The sequence below is a fragment of the Mus pahari genome, chromosome 2, assembly GCF_900095145.1.
Source record: "Mus pahari chromosome 2, PAHARI_EIJ_v1.1, whole genome shotgun sequence".
Lineage (NCBI taxonomy): Eukaryota > Metazoa > Chordata > Mammalia > Rodentia > Muridae > Mus > Mus pahari.
The window spans coordinates 25242770-25264854 of NC_034591.1; the positions used below are offsets into that span (position 1 = coordinate 25242770).

Sequence of the window (22085 nt, forward strand, 5' to 3'; positions counted from 1 at the left end):
TCTCTCTCTCTCTCTCTCTCTCTCTCTCTCTCTCTCTCTCTCTCTCTCTCTCTCCTGTTCCCAGTAAATTTGTGATAAATTGTAAAGTCTCTTCTGAGTCTGTCTTCAAACTCATTTTTGACATGACTAAGAACCTTCAGAGATGTCTTTGTGCCTGAGTGACATGAAGTTAGCTTTGGCTCTCAGGAAAATCTAAAGGTTTTCATATTTTCTTTAAAACTTCCCCCATCCTGATCACAACTTGGGATGTCTTAATTTATGGATGGTACAGCTTGGGCTTAGCTGTTTTGTGAGGAACTTAGGGATTGTGATGGCTAGTTTTGTGTCAACTTGACACAGCTGGCGTTATCACAGAGAAAGGAGCTTCAGTTAGGGAAGTGCCTCCATGAGATCCAGCTGTTAGGCATTTTCTCAATTAATGATCAAGGGGAGAAGGCTCCTTGTGGGTGGTGCCATCTCTGGGCTGGTAGTCTTGGGTTCTGTAAGAGAGCAGACTGAGCAAGCCAGTGGAGGCAAGCCAGTAAAGAACATCCCTCCACGGCCTCTGCATCAGCTCCTGCTTTCTGACCTGCTTGAGTTCAACAGCAGTATGGAAATGTAAGCCAAATAAACCCTTTCCTCCCCACCTTGCTTCTTGGTCATGATGTTTGTGCAGGAATAGAAACTCTGACTAAGACAGGGATAAAACTATATCTACATGGCACTTCAGAAACTGCTGCCACTTGGAAGAATCTGTTAACAGATGGAGAGGTAGAATGTCGAGGAGGAATCAGCAGTTGTTAGGAATAGATAACAGTAACATGTGTGGCTTCTGGAAATACGTATGTTTTTATGGACTATGTGAGCACGTCCAGATTCAGTGACAGTAAGAACCCTGACAGAGTAGAGCTTTACTGATGACAAGAAGCATGGAGTCTGGAATGGCTTGTTATATTTAAGAAGATTGAGAGATGAAATATAAATGCATATATGATATATAAATACAATTTTAGCATGTGCTTCATTTTAATGTTGATGGATAACTTTCAAATGTCAAGGTCTGGAATGTTGTTTGAAGTAATTCTGGCTACTAGATATTTAGGAATGAGCTTCTGGGATACCATTCCTTGTACTAGAAAGAGGCTAGAAAGGTGACATACTGCCACTGGGAAGCCATCAATCAGACAGGGACTGTGTGTGGCCAGAGAAGAGTTCCTGGTGGAGGTGACACTGGAATAGAATTGTGATGGATAACTCCTTTTGGAAGGTGCTGGGTGAAACTAAGACAGTCTTGGAGGGAGAATAGCAAGCAACCAGAACAGGCTGAGAAGTACTGAGAATAAAAATGTAGGAATGGTGAAGAGAAGGCAAGAGAGGTAGGATCTAAAGTCTAGGTGGGGGAAAGTCTATGTTCATGGGTGGCAAGAAGGGACTATGGAGCAGGTTCCCTAAGAATGGGGCTAAGAATGCAGTGAATTCAAACAAGAAGCTGCTTCGAATTTTTTTCTCTTCTCCTTTGCATTCCTAAAGTAAAAAGGTGGGAGAAGGAATTGTGTGTGTGGATACATGCATGTACTAGGGGGGTTTAAAGGAGAGCCAGGTGCAATGAATTTACTTTACCCAGACAGAAGCTTGAACTAAAACCAAGTGTTAGTAAGATACAAGTAGAACACTGCAGGTACTTGAAGTCACACTAACCTGCCCAGGCAATGCTTTTCCCCCCACCCACATAAACGTGCATGAGCGCACACACACACACACACACACACACACACACACAAATTCGAGCACAGGTGTCAGTGGTGGTGCAGATGGACATTAGATCCCCTTGTGCTGAATATAGGAGGTTGTGAGCCACTGATGTGTGTGCTGGAAACTGAGCTCAGGTCCTCTGTGAGAGTACCAAGTGCTCTTGGCTCATTAGCACCACTTTTATCATCTTCTTAGTTAAATGTCTATGTAACGGTGAAGAAATAATTTAGAAAAGTCACTTAATTTACAGCAGATTTTTTTTATTGATGAGCCAAATATGCCTGTTTGGGAATGCAAATTGAGAATATGGAATGACTGATGCTACTGTGGGCCAAGCTCTGTGGTATGGACATATTTCCTGTCCTATCAAGCTTCCCATAACTGATTCAGAGAAAAAGAAGGAAACTGTGTGATGATAATTAAGCCAAAAATACATTCTATGGGCTAGAAAGAGTAAGTACAATGATAGATGCAAATTAACATTGTTTAACTAATATACCTCCTTAGATTACTTTTATGCCATATGCCAGAGGCCCCTCAATGGAAAAGCCCAGGTAGAAGGACACTCTCTCTATGTTCCTTCCACTTCTGAGTGGGGCTGAATACACAGAAGTCACTGGTATTTTTATTTTTGCCTCTGTTCCATATTCTAGTGAGATTAATTTGCCTTCAGCCTGGCCATCCAGCAGGCGTAGGAGGTCTTTGACCTCTCTTTTTTCCCACACTACTCCGCTGTGCCAGAAGGAATTTGAATCTTGCACTTCACTGAAGTAGCGCTCGATTTCAGCCTTGTGGACAAGACTGTTAAGACCCTTCTTCTGCCCCAGGTAGAAGAGTGTGCTTGGCTGCCTGGACCTACACATGTGCTTGTACTGTCTCCTGAAGGATCCATTCAAGGATGAGACATACTTTTCTATTAGTGTGGAATCCTGATCTAGCTCTTTGTCTTCTGGCCAGAATAGGAGGCAGGCCAGGAAATACGGATCAGGATATGGATGAGTTAGCCCCACAATCTGCAGGACCTCTCTGAGCTTTTTTTTCAGCATGCTAAATGGCAAGATGTACTTGGAACTGGGCTTTAGACAACTGAGAATAATGTTGGCCAAAATGAAATTTTGTGTGTCCTTTGTCAGTGCCTTCGACACTTGCTTGTTTAGGGTATGCTGTAATAGGAAGGTATAGTTTTCCACTATATTTTCCATGTTGTTAGCTTCTTTGTGGTTTGGGTTAAGATATTCAAGGAGCCCTGAAAATGTATCTGCTCGCCAAGCTTTTATGCGCTTCCTACAGTTCTCCTCTTGGAGTAACAGATCTTCTTTGCCCTGTAACAAGTTGGTATCCAAATGGCAGAAAAGTTCTGCATATTTCTTGAAACAGCGACTGACTTTCTTACTTAGTAGGAGTTCTGTCGATTCTTTTGGAGTATTCCTTGGTTTCAGAAGACCCATATAATCCAAAAAAAAATCAAAGCATCTTTTCAAATCTGACTGTAAATTCTGTAGGAGGAATGTAAATTTGCTGAGAGCAACACAATATTCACCTTTTAGGTCTGAAAGTATGGTTCCATTTCCAGACAAAAACTGTGCCATAGATTCTTTTGACAATTCATTTTCTTTATGGAAAAGGGGTGTGAGCTGAAGAAGCTGGATAGCGTCAAGACCTACTTCTATTTCCCCGAAGAAGCCGGCTGTGTTGTATGTGTCATATCTTCTTTGGGACTTCTGTGGTGACCATACCTCAGTTTCATAGTCTTTATTATCAGCTTGTTCCTGAGACTCTTTGAAGGCTTTTGAAGCCTTTTCAGCAACTCCTAGGAAGTGTGTTAGATCGTTTACACTAATACGTCTACACGTACTATTTTTACTCAACCACTGTCTGATCTCACTTTTGTAAACTTGACCAAGTGTATCTGAAATATAGGAATTCTTAGGTGATTTCTTTTTTGCCTGATTTGCCCAGAACAGAGCAGTGCTAAAGTTCTTCTCTTTAAGATAGAAGTGTCTAGCTAAAGCTTGACAAATGAATGCATTTTGTGGAAATCGATCACTTCCTGCAACCAAGACCTTTTCAGTTTGCTCATTCTGCAATTCTTCAATGAATGGGGAAAACAGTGTGTCTGTTTCTGCTCCATGTTCCTTGCGTTGTCTTGTAAGCAAGAGAGTTTGTACATCATGCTTAAATTTGTCTCTTCCTATTCCAGAATCATAGAATATATTTTCTTCTAGCATATTCAGTGCAATCTGACACTTATCCATTCCATAGCTCATTTCCAGTTCTTTTAAACAGTGTTCGGCAATTAGAGGGTGAATGATACGTATGGCAGTGTACCTCCCATAATCTGAAACTTCGGTTCTTATTAGAAGTGTGGAATAGGTTCCCATGTTGCCTTCTACAGTTTCAGGTTTCCCATGTTTAATGGTGTAAGTGATTCCCAAAAATATTTCACACTGTGAAACTGAAATGGTAGAGTCTGTAACGTAAGAGTTGAGTAATGCCAGGTAAGAAATGAGCTGAGCTTTCCTGCTTTTAGCATCCAGGTCCTTCAGAGTATTCTTCACTACATTCTTTATGTAAGTTGTGTCAAAATCGCCTTTCAAGATCATGAAGGAATAAAAGTTTTCACAGTTCTTATGCTCCTTTTCGATTTCCTGCAGTTTGGCCTCAAAGGCTCTTCTTTCTTTGGGAGAAAGTTTGTTTTTTAGTGAAATGCTATCAGCTAATTTTGCACTTTCATCTGGATTCTGAGATCTCATGCAGTTCAGGATTATTACTAATGTTTTTTCATATCTCAGGCCCTTTTCTGCTATAAAGGAATTGATGGCATTCTGCAGAATATAGGTGTTCTGTTGTTCTTCGAAATCATCCACGAGGAGAAGAACGGGAATGTAGTCCTGGTGGCTGGTAGCCTTGTAGCTAAACAGTTTGCTTACTTGTTCTCCAATCTCTGCAAAATCAGTGGCTTTGTTTTTCAAGACAGCACACCGAAACTTCTGCTTTAAGTCCCAGAGAACATGCATAGCCAGCGTAGTTCCTCCACAGCCTGGGTGGTGATACAGGTTGATGACTTTGGCAAACACTGGTTTAGGAGAGTCTGCACACTGTTGTATTAAAGTTGTAAGCTCTTCAAAACCATCCCTTTTTACAAAAGCTGAAGAATAGTTTTCAGAAGAAAAATAAAAGTTCCACCAGGATACTCTGCCTCCTCGATAAAAGTGTTCTTCTCTTGATTTCTTAAATTCTAGGAATTGAGATTCATCTTTCTCTATGTCTGTGTCTTTACACTCATTTTCACAGAGGATTTCCAGTGCACTCATGATATCTTCATCCATTTTCTCCAGAATAACAGAGGAGGAGCCATAGGAGGGCAAAAATCTCCTTGAAGACTGAATCACTGATTTCAGTTTGAGGATGGTATTGTTGACCAGTTCTATATTTAAAGTGGAAATGCTATGTTCTGATAAATCATCTTTGATTTCCAGTCTTACTTGTAGTAGATCACTCCATTGTTGGTAGATAGCTGAGTTGACACAGATACACAACATGTTGTCCATTCCATTGAAAACTTGATAGAAAGCACAGAAAGTCTCAAGGAGTGGATCTTTTTGGTTTTCGACTGGAGAAAGTAAGAGAAACACCACCAAAACCTTCCCTCTTGCTATTATATTTTCGTCTGTGAGGAATGAAATAAGTTTTCGAACCCCAGAAGCTCTATCTCTCTGCCATAAGTGTGGCTCTAGAGGTTGACAAGACAAGCCTATTCTGCCATTGCAGAAGATCCAACTTGGCTGCTCGTAAAGTTTCAGAGTAGAAGTTTTCTCTTCTATGGTAGTTTTTTCCTCATAGTGACTGGGTAGGTGAAGGTTTGCTATTCTGCTTTCTTTGTAAGCTTTGACCACTCCATTGATGTGAGAGTAAGGATCAAAGTCTAGTACAGCAAACAATTTCATTTCCTTTATGAAATCTAAGTGCTCTATTTGAGTTGGTGCGCAGGCATTTGTTACAAGAATGTACCAATCATAGTAAGATTTATCAAGTGAGCCTTGGTTTCTGGTCAAAAGTTTCGACAGTTTCAGTCCTTCACTCTCTCTCTTAGCTACCATCCTAAGCTCTTCTTCTTCAGCTGCTTTTCTAGATGCTGTCCGTGTCTTTAAATCTTCTAGAAATTTCTTGAACTCTCTATCCCGTTGCTTGGGATTGCCCAGGATATTCCTAGAGCTAGCTCCTTCTCTCACAAACAATGAAGTATCATTGCTTTGTTTCCATGTTCCACCTGTGCAACTTTGCATCATAGTGTAGAAATACTTTTCTTGACATATAGAATGTTTGGGAATAACATCTACCTCAATGACAAATCTATTAGATTGTGCACTGTTCTTCAGAAGGACTTCCACAAACCTTGGTTCCCGGATACATGCCCTGGCTTCACTGATTTCACTGTCTTCAAAATACTTTGTGATCATTGCATTGAAGTGGTTAATAAAGGCATCTTTACTGGTGACTTGCACACCAACAATTTCCCCGTGTGGTTTGTCTTTTATTCCAAAATGGATAGTGCCATTGGTACGTGAATTCATACAAGCTGCTGCAAATCGGAAAGTCTCATTGCTAAATTTCATCTTTACGTCCTCTTCTGTGGCTTTCTCTGTGTTTGTGAAGGCTTTGAATTCATGTACTGGGTCAATGAGATTGAGCGGCCCTGTCTCAGCAACTCGTAGAATAGAATGTTCTATGTATTGTTTGACGTCATGGAAATAATTAAAAGGGTATGGCATGCAAGACATCTGTTCTGGTTTGGGCTTATTACCTTCTGTGTCTTTAGTCACTACATCACCTAACACGTTTTCTTTCACAAGACTTGCTTCTTGCTCATTCTGCCCTGCCTCTCTGAGACCAAGATCACTGTTGAATAAAACTGAGTTTTCTTCCTCATTGTTAGTCTTTTTTTGGTGTTTATTTGTAGAGAGTTTTTTATCATCTAATGGTCTGGAATCTTGATTGTGACTTTCAGGAGAACTAATTAGTTTGTTATACATACGATTTATCAGAAGTGCTGGGCCCCGTGGCAAGCCCATTTCTCTAAGATCCTTTTCAGTTAGTTCCTGCAGGACCATTCCTGTTACCTCTTCACCAAAGAGGATTTGAGCGTATTTCTCATCAATGTTAAGATCTTCAGTTATCCATTTTCTTACATCTTCTTTAGTCCAGTCTTTGACTAATTTAGTTTGAGTTACTTGTCTGTGCATGCTTCAAGGTTGTCCCCTGAAAAAAGTAATACAACAATATTTTAGCATTAAACTTTATCATGGAAATCATGCAGGCAATTTGGAATATAACCTCATACAAATTATATACAGATGCATGATATTTTTCAAGAATAACATACAACTGCCTAGGAGTCATTCTACAGTATATACATCTAAGTATTTCCCATTTCACAGACAATTGTAGTTGTGATTCTGAAATGAGCAGTAGCTGCTTTCCAGGTGATAAACTCCTTACCTTTGATAATGTCCTCTTTTAGACTTATCTATGTAGAAGTTGGGATTTTGTACCTTAAAACTAGAATCTTCAGTAACAAAATTACCTTTTCATAGAATACATTTTTGTTAAACTTTAAATATATGAGCATCTACAAAAATTAATATTCTTAAACTGATCAGCAAATGTAATAATTATATGAACAGGCCGAAGCAATTCTAAGCATAAAGAATAATGTACAGGCATTATAATACCTGATCTCAAATTATACTCTAGAGCCACAGTGAAAAACCAACATGGATTTAGCAGAACAATAGACTAGAGGATCTAGAAATAAGTCCTATAGTCAAGCTGGGCGTGGTGGCTCACACCTTTAATTCCAGCACTTGGGAGGCAGAGGCAGGCAGATTTCTGAGTTCAAGGCCAGCCTGGTCTACAAGTGAGTTCCAGGACAGCCAGGGTTATACAGAGAAACCCTGTCTCAAAAAACCAAATAAATAAATAAATAAATCCTATAGTCACAGTTATCTAAATTTCTACACAACTGTCAAAAATCACACATTGAAAAATATAGAACCTTACCAAAAAATATCTCTTCTAAAACTAGATATTCATATAAGGAAGAAAAAAACTGGGTGAATATTTCTAATTCAGTATAAAATCCAATTTAAAATGGATCAAAAGTCTTAATGCAAGATCTGAATCTGACTGAGGAAAAAAATAGCTAAAATATTTCAAGACATAGGCCAGTAACAGGTTGGTCAAAATGAAGACATCTGAAGAGATTCGTGAAGAGTTAAGGATATCTTTCAATTTTGTCATCAGACTGTTGAAATATTGGACCCCAGAGAAACAGGAATTTTCCTCCAGAAATCTCATGCTGAGAAGAAATGCCCCAGCAAGAGGAGGAGGGGGAAGAGGGGGAGAGGGAGGGGGAGAGGGAAGGGAAGGGGGAAGGGAAGAGGGGGAAGAGGGGGAGGAGGAAGGGGGAAGGGAGAGAGAAGGGAGGGGGAGGGAAGAAGGAGGGAGAGGGATAAGGGAGAGGGAGAACATCCCTCCCAGAAAGAGATATACACAGTTCTAAAAGCTTGTCAGACTATTTCACAGGATGAGACCCAAACCCAGACAATGATGGGTCAGTGGTTGGCAGGACCAAATCCTGACCAGGCCTACTTAAAGGTATCAATCCTTGGTCTTTTTTTTTTTTTTTAATTTAATCTTACTTTAGGACACAGAAGAAGGATTACGAGGCCACATTGAATAAATATTACTTTTCTAATTTCCATGTTCTTCCTCTTCTAGTTGCCTCATTAAGGACAGGTGACAGTAACTGACTCTGGGTACAGACTGTGATCCCCAAGTTTGATAACAGACATAAACAAAAGATTTCTGGAAAGACCTCTAGTAGCACAGAAAATAACCCTAAGACTTGACAGATGGGCTGATGCTTAAAAATCTTCTGCACAGTAAAGGAAACAACTAATAGAGGAAAGAGACAACTGTTAGCAACTATGTATCAGACCCAGGATTGATATCTGTGTTAGTATTCCTTCTAGGCTCTGCCCCTACAGTTACCTGGCAACAGCCAGATATGCCTGACTCACTATAAAAGGACTGTTTGCCCCCTCCTCACTCTCTTACTGTCTTATCCTCTTACTCTCTTACTTTCTGGCCCTTCTCTTCCTGCCCCTACTCCCTCTCTCCCCATCACCCTCTATCATTCTGTTCTAACATATAACAAACATGTGATCACCCTCTATCATTCTGTTCTAACATATAACAAACATGTGATTTTCCTCCGGGCAGAGCTGTACCTTCAGCACCATCATAGCTAAGGACAGTCACGTGGCTGGCTGCTGCTTCAGCGCCATCATAACTAAGGAGAGTCCCAGGACCATCTGCCATCTCTGTTATGGTCAGTTCCTAGTTTGCTGCTTTTAGAAGTACATCCTGTCAAAGTCACTTAGCAATTACCGTAAGGTTTTCGTTCTATCTTGCCTTGGTAAACAACGATTTTTAAACAGTACAGAGTTAAAGATCACTGCTTTAAAAAGATGTTTAGCCTTGATTTTGCTACTGTCATTTGTACATGTAATAATTTGCTAAATAACTGATTTTGCTCTTTTATTTTTTTTAAATGTTGCAGCAAGTCTACATGTAGCTGTGACTGGACTGAAACCTGAGTACCTCCTGCCTTGGGCTCCTGATGCTGAAACTTTGTGTTCCACCATGCTCAGCTGGGTTTTTAAACACTTTAAGATATTTTTACAGACAGTCCAAGAGGACTTTCATGTTTACAGATCCTATTTTGTATCATAATAATTGGTAGCTTAATAGAGAGAATTAATCCATCTAATCTCTCGGCCTTCCACCTTGCTAACTAGTTCTTCTTGTTTAATGATCCCAGCTACAACTTACTTCCACTCCTATGACCACATGCTTGACCTTGTCAGTATGATTCTATAATTTGGACTTGTAGACCAAACTCTGCCCTCCCCACACAAGTTCCTGCATACAATTTCTAGTTTCTAGTACATAAGCATATGATCTTACTGATGGACAAAGTTATTTTATGTGCCAGTACTTAACATGAAAGGTCATTAGGGAAGAGCTTAATCCATGATATTTCATATCATTGCCAATGGGGGATGCGTTTTTGTTGAAGTGATTCAATTCTGTGAACTTTATTAATAGCAGTCCTAAAATTAGATTAAAATTATTGTTGGGATTAGGCTATGTCCTGCTCTAAGTTAGTCCACACTGTATAAAACAGGGGTTGTGTTTTGTTTTGTTTTGTTTTGTTTTGTTTTGTTTCAGACTAAGCATTGTTCTGAGACACTTCATTTTATAAGCGATTTTAATTCCATTTTGAGTGAAGAGTATGGCTGTAGCCCAAGTGGACCAGCAAATCACACAGTCTGTGTACTGCCACCTATGAAGCACAGACTGAGAAGTGGCTTAACCCTGGGAGTAGAGAGAGTGCCCCACCCTAGAAGCTTGTTGGGAGGAATTGACATGTGGGAATATTAAAGCTTGCCTAGGAACATAAAACACGCCAGACCAGAGAAAGTGTGATACTCTAGTCTGGCTCCCACAAAATATCAAAGTGAAGACACACGTAGAAGAAACGTAAGAGCACTTTGACATCGAGGGTTGGAGTTAAGGAACGAAGAGAGCGGCATGAGCTGGGGTGACCAGAGACCTACCTACCACAGCAATGGTAACGGCCCCACACCAACTCATCATCAGATTCCTGACAAGTGTATCCAGGGCCAATGGGCAGAGAATGCCCAACTATCCTTCGGCCTCAGCTCTGCTCAGTCCCTTACGGCTGATATAGCTGCCTTGTGCCAGTCACTTGCTTGCCACAGTTGCCACAGAGACCGGAACCCATCGTTTCCTGCTCCAAATCAGCTCTACCCTCGTCTTTGCAGCTAACTACAGTTTTGCTCTCAGTTATGCCTCACCTGAAGCCTGTTCCCCACAGAAGCAGATTCCTTAAAAAAAAAAAAAAAAAAAAAAAAATCTATTGTATCAACTACTTTCTGTAAAAAAAAAAAAAAAAAAAAAAAAGACATTTTATTTGTTTACATTTCAAATGTTATCCTCTTTCCTGGTTTCCCCTCTGCAAACCCGGTATCCCATACCCCCTTACCCTGCTTCTATGAAGGTGCTCCCCTACCCACCCATCCACTCCTTCCCCTAGCATTCCTCTACACTGGGCCATCCATCGAGCCTTCATAGGACCAAGGGCCTCTCACTGATGCCAAATAAGGACCCTTCAGCTCCTTCAGTCCTTCCCCTAGCTCCTCCATTGGGGTTCCTGTGCTGTCTGATGGTTGGCTGTGAGCATCCACATCTGTACTGGTCAGGATCTGGCAGAGCCTCTCAGGAGGCAGCTGCGTCAGGATTCTGTCAGTAAGCACTTCTTGACAGGAGCAATAGTATCTGTGTTTGGTGTCTGCATGTGGGATGGATCCCCAGGTGGGGCAGTCTCATCCTTTCCGTTCATCTCTGTTCCACTCTTTGACCCTTTAGACTGGAGCAATTCTGGGTTAAAATTTTGGAGATGGGTGGGTGACCCAATTCCTCAACCAGGGGCAGTGCCTAATTTCTGGATAGGGTCTCTATAGATTCTCCCTCCCCTTTGTTGGGTATTTCAGCTAATGTCATCCCAGTGGGGTCCTGGGAGGCTCTTGCTTTCCTGGTATCTGGGACTTTCTGGTTGCTACCTCCAGTTCCCCATTCCCCCATTGCTACACACCTCTGTTCAACTTCCTGACCCTCTGTATATCTTCTTCATCTCCTCCCATACCTAATTCTGCACCTCTTTCCTACCCCCCTCCTCTCTTTCTTCCAAGTCCTTCCCACCCTCTACTTCCCTCGATTATATTGTTCCTCCTTCTGGGTAAGATCAAATCATCCACTCTTTGGTCTTCCTTCCTCTTGAGCTTCCTGTGGTCTGGGAGTTGTATCATGGGTATTCCATGCTCTTTGCCTAATATCTACTTATCAGTGAGTACATACCATGTACTCAGTTACCTCACTCAGGATGATATTTTCTAGATTCATCCATTTTGTGAAGTTATTTTTAATAGCTGAATAGTACTCCATTGTGTCAGAAGCAGATTCTTATCAATGCAGATTCTACATGGTTTTGTTTTTTTGTTTTTTTGTTTTGTTTTGTTTTTTGCTTTTGTTTTTTGTTTGTTTTTGTTTTTGTTTTTTTTGCAGCTCTGTTTTGAAACTTCCTCAACTCTGCTGTACTCCACTAGTATTCAATCTGCAAACTGCATATGTACATACTGAGAGATATATTTTCTGAGTTCTGTGTGTTATGAGAATTACTGTTAGTAGTTGAGACTGAAATAAAAGAACTTGGATTAGCTTTGGCTACATTACTGAAGTAGGAAGGATTATCTGGCAAACTGATACCATTGAACTCTGAACCTTGTGAATTTATTGTAATTCAATAAACTGTGATGTCATAGAAAGGCACAAGGATGTTAGTCTAGGTGTCTGGCACACGGTGCTCATGACAATACTTCTGGCTGTTTTCATAACTCACATTTATTACATTAGCTAATACTTGCAACCTCTGCTTCCCAGTGCATGCTGTTTTTGCATTCCTCTCCTGCCTGCTGCCATCCCTCTGAGCCACATGCCCTTGCTTTGAGTATTCTAATCAGCTTACAGCCATTTATTTTTATGCTCTGGTTTTAGCCCAACTCCCCACCTTCTTCTTTTTTTTTCAGCATGGTAACACAGTTTTGTTGAATGTAAATGGAGTCTCCAGATTCAAAACCTTCCAGTGCCTTCTCATTTCACTTGAATTCAAGCTGAATACTCAGTGTTCTACAGGCTCTGTCCATATGCTAGACGTATAACATCCCTGCCTCTATTCTGTCTGCTCCAGCCATTGGCTTGCCCGGCTGCTCTCTACACACCAGCCTACTGAAGGATAGGACCCAGGAGCTATTTCCGTTGCTCAGACTGCTCTTTTCCTTACTCCTGCATCACTTCTAAATACATTGGGGTCTCTATGGATGCCTTTGCCAACGCCTAACGTTAAATAAGACTCTTCTCCTTCCTCCAGAACTTCCATCTAGTCTTCCCTGTCTTCATTTTCCTTTTTAATATCTACACACCCTATGTTTGACTTAATGCTCTTTCTCATCCTGTCTAAGAAACTAAGATACAACATGTAGAAAATAGAACATTTTTATTTCTTATTCACAGGTGAACCCCTAGGGCCCAATATTTGTTGGTTGAAGAAATTGCAGTTTTCAAGTATCTAAACAATTATATTTTGTTTTTGGAAATTCGTGGTTTAGCAATGTTTGTCTTGCAAAGTACTTGGAAACCTCTTCAGAAACAAGAACTGATCCAGAAACAAGATCTAACTGTCGTTTCTAAGTTAATTATTCATAGTAACTAAGAGAAGGGTACTCTTTTTAAAAGAGAAATTGGTAAACATATATTCTTCAGGGACCTAAAACCTTGCCCTGAACCCTAGTTTCCTTATCAGCTGTAGTCTACCTAATTATGACTCTCCAAAGAGCACGTTTCTCAGATAAGCTTTCCTTTGGAGGAGATTTCTTTCTATCTGAGATTGTCAGCCCTTGCAGTTCTGGGAAAACAGACCTTCATGTGAAAAGGCTCCTGTCATGCTTGGCACACTGGCCCTGGTCTGTCTTCAACTGCTTCTGCTGACCTGCACTGCATGAACTGCACAGACTGAACAGAACTCATGAATGAACTAAGCCACATTGCACAAACTTCATTGACGGAAGTGATTCCCAAGTGATTGACTCTCCTTGACGTCCCTTTCCTGTGCTATTCTCTTAAGACTTGTGTCTTCTCTATCCCTGCCTCTTTCTGTCAAATCTTTGATTTATCACTTTATCTGCCTCCCAGTTGGACATCACTTTCAAAGATTGTTGCTTCCTTCTACAAATCTTACCTTCATTGTTAGGGGTTAAAGGTATATACTAAGGGTGTGTCTGTAGTCAGATCACACACACCTAGACTGTCTTTAGATGTGATTCCCTTGCCAGAGCAGTTCTTTTGTTGTATTAAAATTCTTCTGTAATGCGGTATGTATGCCTGCCTATATGGGGTATATGTGTATGAGATGTAGGGCTGGTGCGACCTCTGCGTTTGTATTACCTCACACAATGGCACCATTCCTTCATTGTGTCCTTTACTAGTTGAATCACAGGGAAATAGAAGCCTCCTTCTCGAATACAGTGATTGCCCTGTGTTCTCCCCAAGTCTGCTATCATTTTACCTCATTCTTATAACAGAAGCTTCCTCATTGTTCAAGAATGAAGATCTGGGTAACATAGTGATACTCTGACCAAAATTAAAAAGTGAAAAAAACAAACAAACAAACAAAAAAAAAAAACAAAAATGAAAACAAAACAAAACTGGTTGGAAACCTCTTTGTTAACATGGCAGAGGGATGCCAGCCACTGCTTAGAGAATCATCCGCTGTGTACTTGGGCAGACTGAGCAATTCTGGGGTTCTGTTTTCTTATTAGTACTCAGTTCTGCCATCTGTTCCCACAGCAGCCCTGCCTTAAGGCCTGGCTGGAGCCCAACAGGACACACCCATCTTCAGCCTGGCTGGAGCCCAACAGGACACACCCTACCATCTCACTGGGAGGACAGGAAACTAACTGCACAGCACTTAGTTTCAATTTCCTGAAGAGTATATTACAGTAACGTTTTGAGGGTTTGGGGTTGTTTTTTTTTTTTTTTTTTTTTTTTTTTTTCTTCAGATTGTTACTACATGCTGGCTGTAAAGGAAAGACTAAATGAAAATGGTGACTAACCTTTTGCAAGTCTCTGTCTTTGATTAGGTGTAACTTTTGACAAGCTACACAGTATAGACTCTGTAGTTGGTTATGCTGTTCTACAGCATGTAGTCAGCTTAGATTCCTTGTCATCCCCAGTCCCTGGACCCTTCTACCTCCAGAATACTTTACATGTTCTCTCACCAGGCTGTCCCCTGTTAGCACTAGGCCCAACTAACAGACGTGGAGGAAAGAAATGATATTTCTCTTTCCTGCTGGAATATTTAATAACAACATGCATTTGAAAGCATATGCAATTTTAGAGATCCGCTTTCGTTTTCAGAACTAGGTTTTGTTGTTTTAGAGACAGGGTCTCATAGAGCTTGGGGGGGGGGGGGCACCGGCTCACTAGTTAGCTGAAGCTGTCTTCAAACTCAAGACTCTCCTGCTTCAGTCTCCCAGATGCTGGGATTACAATTGCCTTTAGACATTAACGTGAGTCAACAAACCTCTAAATACTAGAAACTTACCAAGGCTTTTCTGGAGACTTCTTTTTAATATGAGAAACTTGAGGTGTGTCTTCTTGGAGCTATTTGTTGTGGAATGTGGCAGAATCACGTTCTGTAAGTCAACAGGAAGCAGATATATATGCAGGACAGAGCTGGTCTTTGTAAAGTTTTCCTAAAAAATGTATTCGTCGAGAATATATTATATCAAACAAACAAAAAACACCAGCAAAGTTAACATCATAGTAAATTAGAATGCAACCAAATGTATTGTTGCTTAGGAAGTGTTTATGATATAGATTTCTCCCTTTACTTTCTAAGCATTTTTAAACATACACTTTACAGAATTCTAGATGGCATCTTTCCCAATGCTGAAGCCGTTTTAATAAAATAAACACCCAGTAGCATGCTGCAAGCTTGCTTTTCTCCTCTTCTATACACTGCTTACACTGGGAGGTAAATCTTCAGTGAGGTTATTTCCAGCATCCCTTGCCATCTTTCCCTGCCAGTCCAAACTCTGGTCTCTCCTGAATTTCAGGTAAAGCTCAACAGCTCAGTTTCCCTCTGGTCATTTTTAATCCCTTCAGAGTCTTTTCCAAACCCCTTGGGAGACTGGCTTACATATGCCAGTGACGGTGTCATGTAGGCCTTCTGCTCTTTCTCCCCGGTGGCTTCCATCTGACTGACAGTGTAAAGCCCTGCATGATGAGGCACGTAGCTACCCTCTGGCATTACAGCATTCCCCTGCTTTTTCACCCCTCTGAAGCAGAGCTAGTTGCTTGGCCCCTCTTGTTAATTCTTGTTACAGACAGTGCAGCTGTTTGCAGCTGTTTGTAACTGTTTGGGGCTGTTCCTCTCCCTGGCATTCCCTTGCATACCCATGGTTCTTGGTTCTAAACTTTCTTAAAGTTTGTTTGTTTGTTTGTTTTTTATTACCTTCTCATGGGGCATGCTTGGTTGGCTTACTAGCCCCATTTACCAGCATTTCCCATTCCTTTTCTGGATTTTTTTTTTTAATTGAAAACTTATCACAAGCAAATCTTTTTATACGTTTTTACTGATTTATCTTCCTTCATTTCTCTCACTCATTATTCTATGTACTACACGAGACTGAGTTTTTGTGCTCACCACCCTCAATCCCACGTCATATCCTGGCTTCTTGATAAAACATGCTGAAGACATGGAATAAATACACTAGCACAATGAAAAGATGCACTTTTGGAAAGCTCTCCAGTGCTCAGTGTCTGTGGGTCAAAGAATTTTCCTCATCTTACCAGGTAATAATTTTACTTGGGTAGATGGGCGACAGCTCTCTGGGGATTTTTTTAGGGATGATAGGCTTTTTGTCTCCCTCTATGAAGCAGATATAGGAAAAATTAGACCAGATTAAAAGCAGATAAAGGCAGGTTAATCCGGAGGCAGCTTGGGTGGATTCACTGATCTCACAGTTGGAAGTCAATCAGTGAGGTCACACATTCAACCTAAACCCAGGGCGGGGCGGAGTCTTAGGAGTGGGGTGGTGACTTGTGAGCTAGGAGCTGGGGCTGTGCCCTTATATGGTCAAAAACTGAATCACTGGATGGTACTCTTGGGTGGGTTGTAGACAGGGAGTGATGCCCTGCTTGCCTGGAAATTTCCCCAAGCAGGTAAGGGAGTTTTCTTTGTGGGATTGGGATTAGGGGAAGGAGGGTAGGCTAGATTTCCCAGTGTATGCAGGGCCTGAACAGGGGTTTGGGTTAACATATGTTCCATTCATTAGGCTAGAACAAGCTCCAGCCAGATTCTATCAACTGGTCACGCATACAAAAAAACAAACAAACAAACAAAAAAAACAAACAAAAAAAAAAACGTTTTAGGAAAAGGCAAGAGGATGAATCAGCTTATCTTTTCCTTCAGGCCTTGCAAGCGTCCAGTCTAGCTTCACACATATTGTCTCACCTTCCTGTTGAGACACTCAGTCCCAGAGGAGGCTACCTCTTCTACAAAGTAGCCCTGGGTGAGGCCTGTTGGTGATCAGGGCCTCAGTGCCCGAGGCAGAAACTGACTTCCCTGCCAGGGACTCTCCCCTTCCCACACGCTCACCCACGCAGGGTCAGAAGCCGTGTAGGGTTCCAGTGGAAGGCACTCAGTTAAACATTTAATTTGCCACCCTCCCCCTGCTATTTAGAAGGCTGGAGTCAGACTTCCTCTTTGGATTTAGCCAAAAGTGGAAACAGAAATTCCAACGAGACTAGATATTGGAGAAAGCACCGCACATCAGCAATTTCCTCTGCAGCCCATCCGTTCTTTCAGGCAGCGAGTGCTGCCAAAGTCCTTGGCTATTATGTGGGTTGTTTTCACCCATTCAAAACTAGAGGCTGCTTTAGGCATCAAACAGGTAGATAGATTCTCAGACAGGAAATACCTTGACTCCCTGAATCTCAGTCCTAATGAGTGGAACACCTTGTCTTGATATGATATGCTAAACTCTTCGAAAGTTCCCTTAGAAACACTAACATGTCAAAAGTTCCCCAACCTGCCTCCAACATTCTAGCAGTTCAGAACACAATTCAAGTCTATGGTATTTGTTCAGTGAAGCTTTTAAGAAGCCTTGGCACTTGACAAATTTTAAGAACATCTGGACCCTTAGTGTTGGAAAGAAATAAATCAAATTGCTATGGTAGGTTTGAACAACGTTTGAGAATATCAAGTCGTTAAATCTTTGCTCCTTAGACCTCCTTAGCTTCCTGTTTTAAAGTGTGGACAAAAAGCTTATCATTAACTATGTTAAATATTCAAGGTGGCTACAGAACTTCATGCTCCAGAGAACTTGGCCTTTTAAACTCTCTTTGGCTGAGCAAGGACAAGCATACCTTCACCTCAGGGGTTCAAGATCTCCAAGCCCAGAGGAGGACTGCTTAAAGGGACAGAAGCATCCCAGTTTTAGCTGCAGCCCCCCTGGAGCTATGCACTCTGAGGGTACCACGAACTGGAACTAAACGCAAGCAAGGTAGTTTTGTTTTCGGGAAGAACACACTAACACAACAGGACACAATAAAATAAAACAGCAACAGCAACAACAAACCCCTGTACCACTTCCTCAGCTCCCTTGCTGTCTGAAGTAGCTGTAAAGGGAAATTTAAATGGCTAGCTCTGGAGGGCATTGCCTTTGATGAATTTGCAAACAAAACTTGGAAAAACAAATCTTACTTTTAAGTAGAAAGGGAAGTAGAGATTGACTTTATTACCCAGGACCCCAGGTTCCACCACAAATTCTTTTTGTTTAGTTTTGCACGACTTTTGCGTTATTTCTCCATCTTTCTTACCTGCCCCTTTGGCATGGTAAGGACCCTCATTACCCAGACCAGTTCTCATTGTTCTAATTGTACTTAATGGAGCATTTCTGTCTAGGAAAACATTTCCATTTTAGTATCAGTTAAATATACTCTTGCATATGTAATGCTCTGCTGTTACGAATTAACTTAATTAATGTTTCATACATAATGGTTCACTTAAGAGTATGGATTGCAACAAAAATACAGCTAGAATTTTTAGAAATAGTTTTCTCATCATGAGTATAAAAAGGAGGAAAGATGTCATAATCCAGAAACTTACCAGTTTCCTGAAACTTTATTATTCCAGAAGTTTGAAAGCAGTAACTTCAAGCTGTGTTTTCTTATTTTTCTTCAGATACAATCCTCAGGCTCCTGTTCAGAAACAAAAAACCCTGGGTTGTTAAGCTGCAAAGTTCTCTGCCTTCAATGCTCAGACTCTGAGAATGCAGTGCAGAATCAGAATGAGGAAGTAGTTTCAGTTTTGTTTTTGTTCATAATCTTGAAGAGGAGGTTTTTATAGGGCTGGTGACTGTAGCCCAATTAGAATACTTCATATGCATGAGGCTCTGTGTCTGGTCCCCAGTGCTATAGTGGACAGTAGATAGATTTATAAATACATTATAGAAAATTATCAGTAAGTGTGAACCATGCATAACAATTTTTCACCAGGCACATTTTTAAATCTCAACAGCTAAGACACTGGAGAGTACAAAGAAAACAGAAATTCCAGGAAACATTACAAGCCTTTGATTAGGTATGGGCTAAGCACCTGTTATGGGTTGAATTATATCTCCTCCTAATTCATATACCAAAGTTATAATTCTAAGCCTACGTAAAGATTTTTTTGTTTTTTGTTTTTTGTTTTTTGTTTGTCTGTCTGTTTGGACAACTATAATTAAATTATTGATAATATTTCAGGGCTTGACTATTGAGCGAACTAAATCTAAAACAAAGCAGATGCCTTTTCCTGTGGGTTAAAATCCAGGAGATGGTGTGTGTGTGTATGTGTGTGTGTGTGTGTGTGTGTGTGTGTATTATGTTTGTCTGTATTCATTTAATTTTTGAGTTTATAATTTAATTACATTTCTCCTTTCCCCCTCAAATATCCCCTTATATACCTTCCTACTCTCTTTCAAATTCATAGCCTCTTTTAAAAAACTGTTATTAAATATATATTTAATAACAGTTTTTATAATATATATATATATATATATATATATATATTCCTAAATATAATCTGTTTAGTCCATGTAATCCTGTACATGTGTTTTCATATCTGGTTGTTTAGCATTGGGCAATCGATTGGTGTGCTCCTCTTTGGGGAAGGCCTCTTCTCTCATCCTTGGCCTTCCTCAGTTGCCTATAGTTCTGTGAGCTTTATGTACATGATAGTTTTTTGTAGATGTATCCATCAGGAGTGGAGGGCTCTTTAAGGAGTGAGGTAATGGCAGGATAAAAGTGATTTGCTAGGAGAAATCAGAACAGAGAGATCGGATAGGAGGAGGGAGGTAAATAGAGAAGAAAGTGGGAATCGATAGAAAATGAGGGAAGGGGGTCTCTTTAGGGAAGGAAGATGGAAGTAAATATAGAAGAAGAAGGATGTGGATAAAATAATATGAAGAATATCTGATAAGATCACAAGGAATGATGCTATCAAAGGGGCTTTGGCCAAGTTACATCCCTCTGGCTTGGCCAGTCACCACAGACATAGCTCACCTCATAGGCTTAGGCTGGCTCCACTCCACCAGCTGCTGCTGTCCTCTGTGATTGTCTCACAGTCCTGGAATCATCACTATCTTGAGATCTCCACAGCAACTGAGGGCTCACTTTCACCAACAAGTTCCTGGGCTTTCTACAGGAACTCCAATACTGTCACATGGGCATGGTGCCAGTACTAAGCTTCCCCCCATGACCTCTTCAATCTTGGGGTTCCCAATGGCTTCTCACAGTGCCAAACCTCAGCTTTTTTCCTTGACCCCACCAAATCCTGTGGTTTTCATGCTGCCTAAACCAGGACTCCATACGACACCCTTACACATTACCAGGGTCAGCTCCCCAATCTAAGATACAGCCTTGGCTTTCTCTCTGGACCACAGTTTCTGTGTACTAACTCTGAGGGAACACTTCCAAAAAGATTTCAACCTGGTGCTACTCTCTTCTTAATCACAGCTGATGCCAGTAAAGCAGTCATTTCCTTAAGTAAGACTGGTATTCTATTCATCGAAGACTATTCTTCAACCCTTGGTGACCACAAATCACAGACTGTTAGTTCAAATATATTACATGTACAGCACTGACAGAGTCTTTACTTCCCTTTGAAACTTCACCAGCCAGGCTTCCATCATCAACATTGCTCTCAGCACTCCTAACTTCCAGGTTCCCCCAAAACAACCCATTAAACGTTGAACATTGATGGGTTTTCTAGTCTGAAACTCTGAACACTTCCACAATCTTCCCCACAACATCATAGGCAGGTCTAACACAGTAATAGCCTGCTCTTTGGTACCATTTTCTCTCCTAGTTTGATTTTTACTGCTATGATAAAACAGTGACCAAATACAACTTGGAAAGGAAAGTTTGACTTGTATGTATGACTTAATCACATCACATTCAGCACTGAGGGAACTGAAAGCAGGAACTGAAGCAGTAAGCTTGTCAAGTTGTCTCTTTCCACTTGACTCTAGGTTATGTCAAGCTGGGAAAACAAGACAAAACAAAACATAAATCTCACAGGCACACCTCCCAAAAGGATGTGAAAACAACCATAGAAAAGTTCAGACAATGGTTAGAATTTGTTAAAAATGCTCCAAAAAGTCAAATTAAACAAGCCACCACTAGTGAAATCTAGAAAAATTAGAACAACAAATCTAACTATAGAAATATATCAATATATATACCCAGCCAATGGCATAGAAACCATGCAAATACAAATGAATCAATAAATGGAAATATTTGTGAAAATATTACGTGTATTTCATTACATTTGAAATTTCATCTTCACAAAGTATCTTCTAATGGCAAAAGAAGAAAAGCCAGCGTCACTATGGGGAAGCCTTGCCAAAGCAGACTTTTCGCTAGAATTTCAACTCATCAAAACGAATGTCGTCTGTAATTGGACAAATGATAATCATGTATTACCTAGTTTAGCCATCTGCTTCTTAGCCAGCCACCGTGTACGGGGTCTCCAGCATACACCCCGAAGTGTTAAGGATTCTGGCATACCTTTTCAACCATGAGAGACTCGGTTTCCATTTCTACCTTTTGAACTTTTTACTCCATTTTGAGGAAGGAGGCTGCCAGGGTAAGATTACATGACAAAATTGTGTCATTAGAACAAATAACCTTGTGAATTTATCATTATTAAATAAACCAGATGGGTTTAGTGCAGAGTTCTATCAGACCTTCAAAGAAGACCCAAATAGAATTCTCCTCAAACTATTTCACAAATTAGAAAGAGAAGGTACTCTACCCAATTCATTCTATGAAGCCACAATTACTCTGATACCTAAACCACATAAAGATCCAACAAAGATAGAGAGCATCAGACCAATTTTCTTTATGAATATCGATGCAAAAATACTCAATAAAATTCTCACTAACCAAATACAAGAACACATCAAAACAATCATCCTTCATTGTCAAGTAGGCTTCATTCCAGGGTTGCAGGGATGGTATAATATACGGAAATCCACCAACGTAATCCACTATATAAACAAACTCAAAGACGAAAACCACATGATCATCTCGTTAGATGCTGA

General features: G+C 40.6%; 1 protein-coding gene across 2 annotated transcripts; it reads right to left on the reverse strand.

Moving 5' to 3' along the window:
• Positions 1–1970: 1970 nt before the first annotated feature.
• On the reverse strand, positions 1971–18763 carry Samd9l (sterile alpha motif domain containing 9 like). Of its 2 annotated transcripts, XM_029533735.1 has the most exons (4): positions 18608–18763; positions 15038–15188; positions 10677–10706; positions 1971–6990 (listed from the first exon to the last, which is right to left on the reverse strand). In XM_029533735.1, the coding sequence occupies exon 4, from the start codon at positions 6972–6974 to the stop codon at positions 2235–2237; it is 4740 nt and encodes a 1579-aa protein (XP_029389595.1). In that variant the 5' UTR covers positions 6975–6990; positions 10677–10706; positions 15038–15188; positions 18608–18763; the 3' UTR covers positions 1971–2234. The 2 variants fall into 2 exon arrangements, with proteins under 2 accessions (XP_029389595.1, XP_021047211.1); XM_021191552.2 differs by lacking the exon at positions 10677–10706.
• Positions 18764–22085: the final 3322 nt, after the last annotated feature.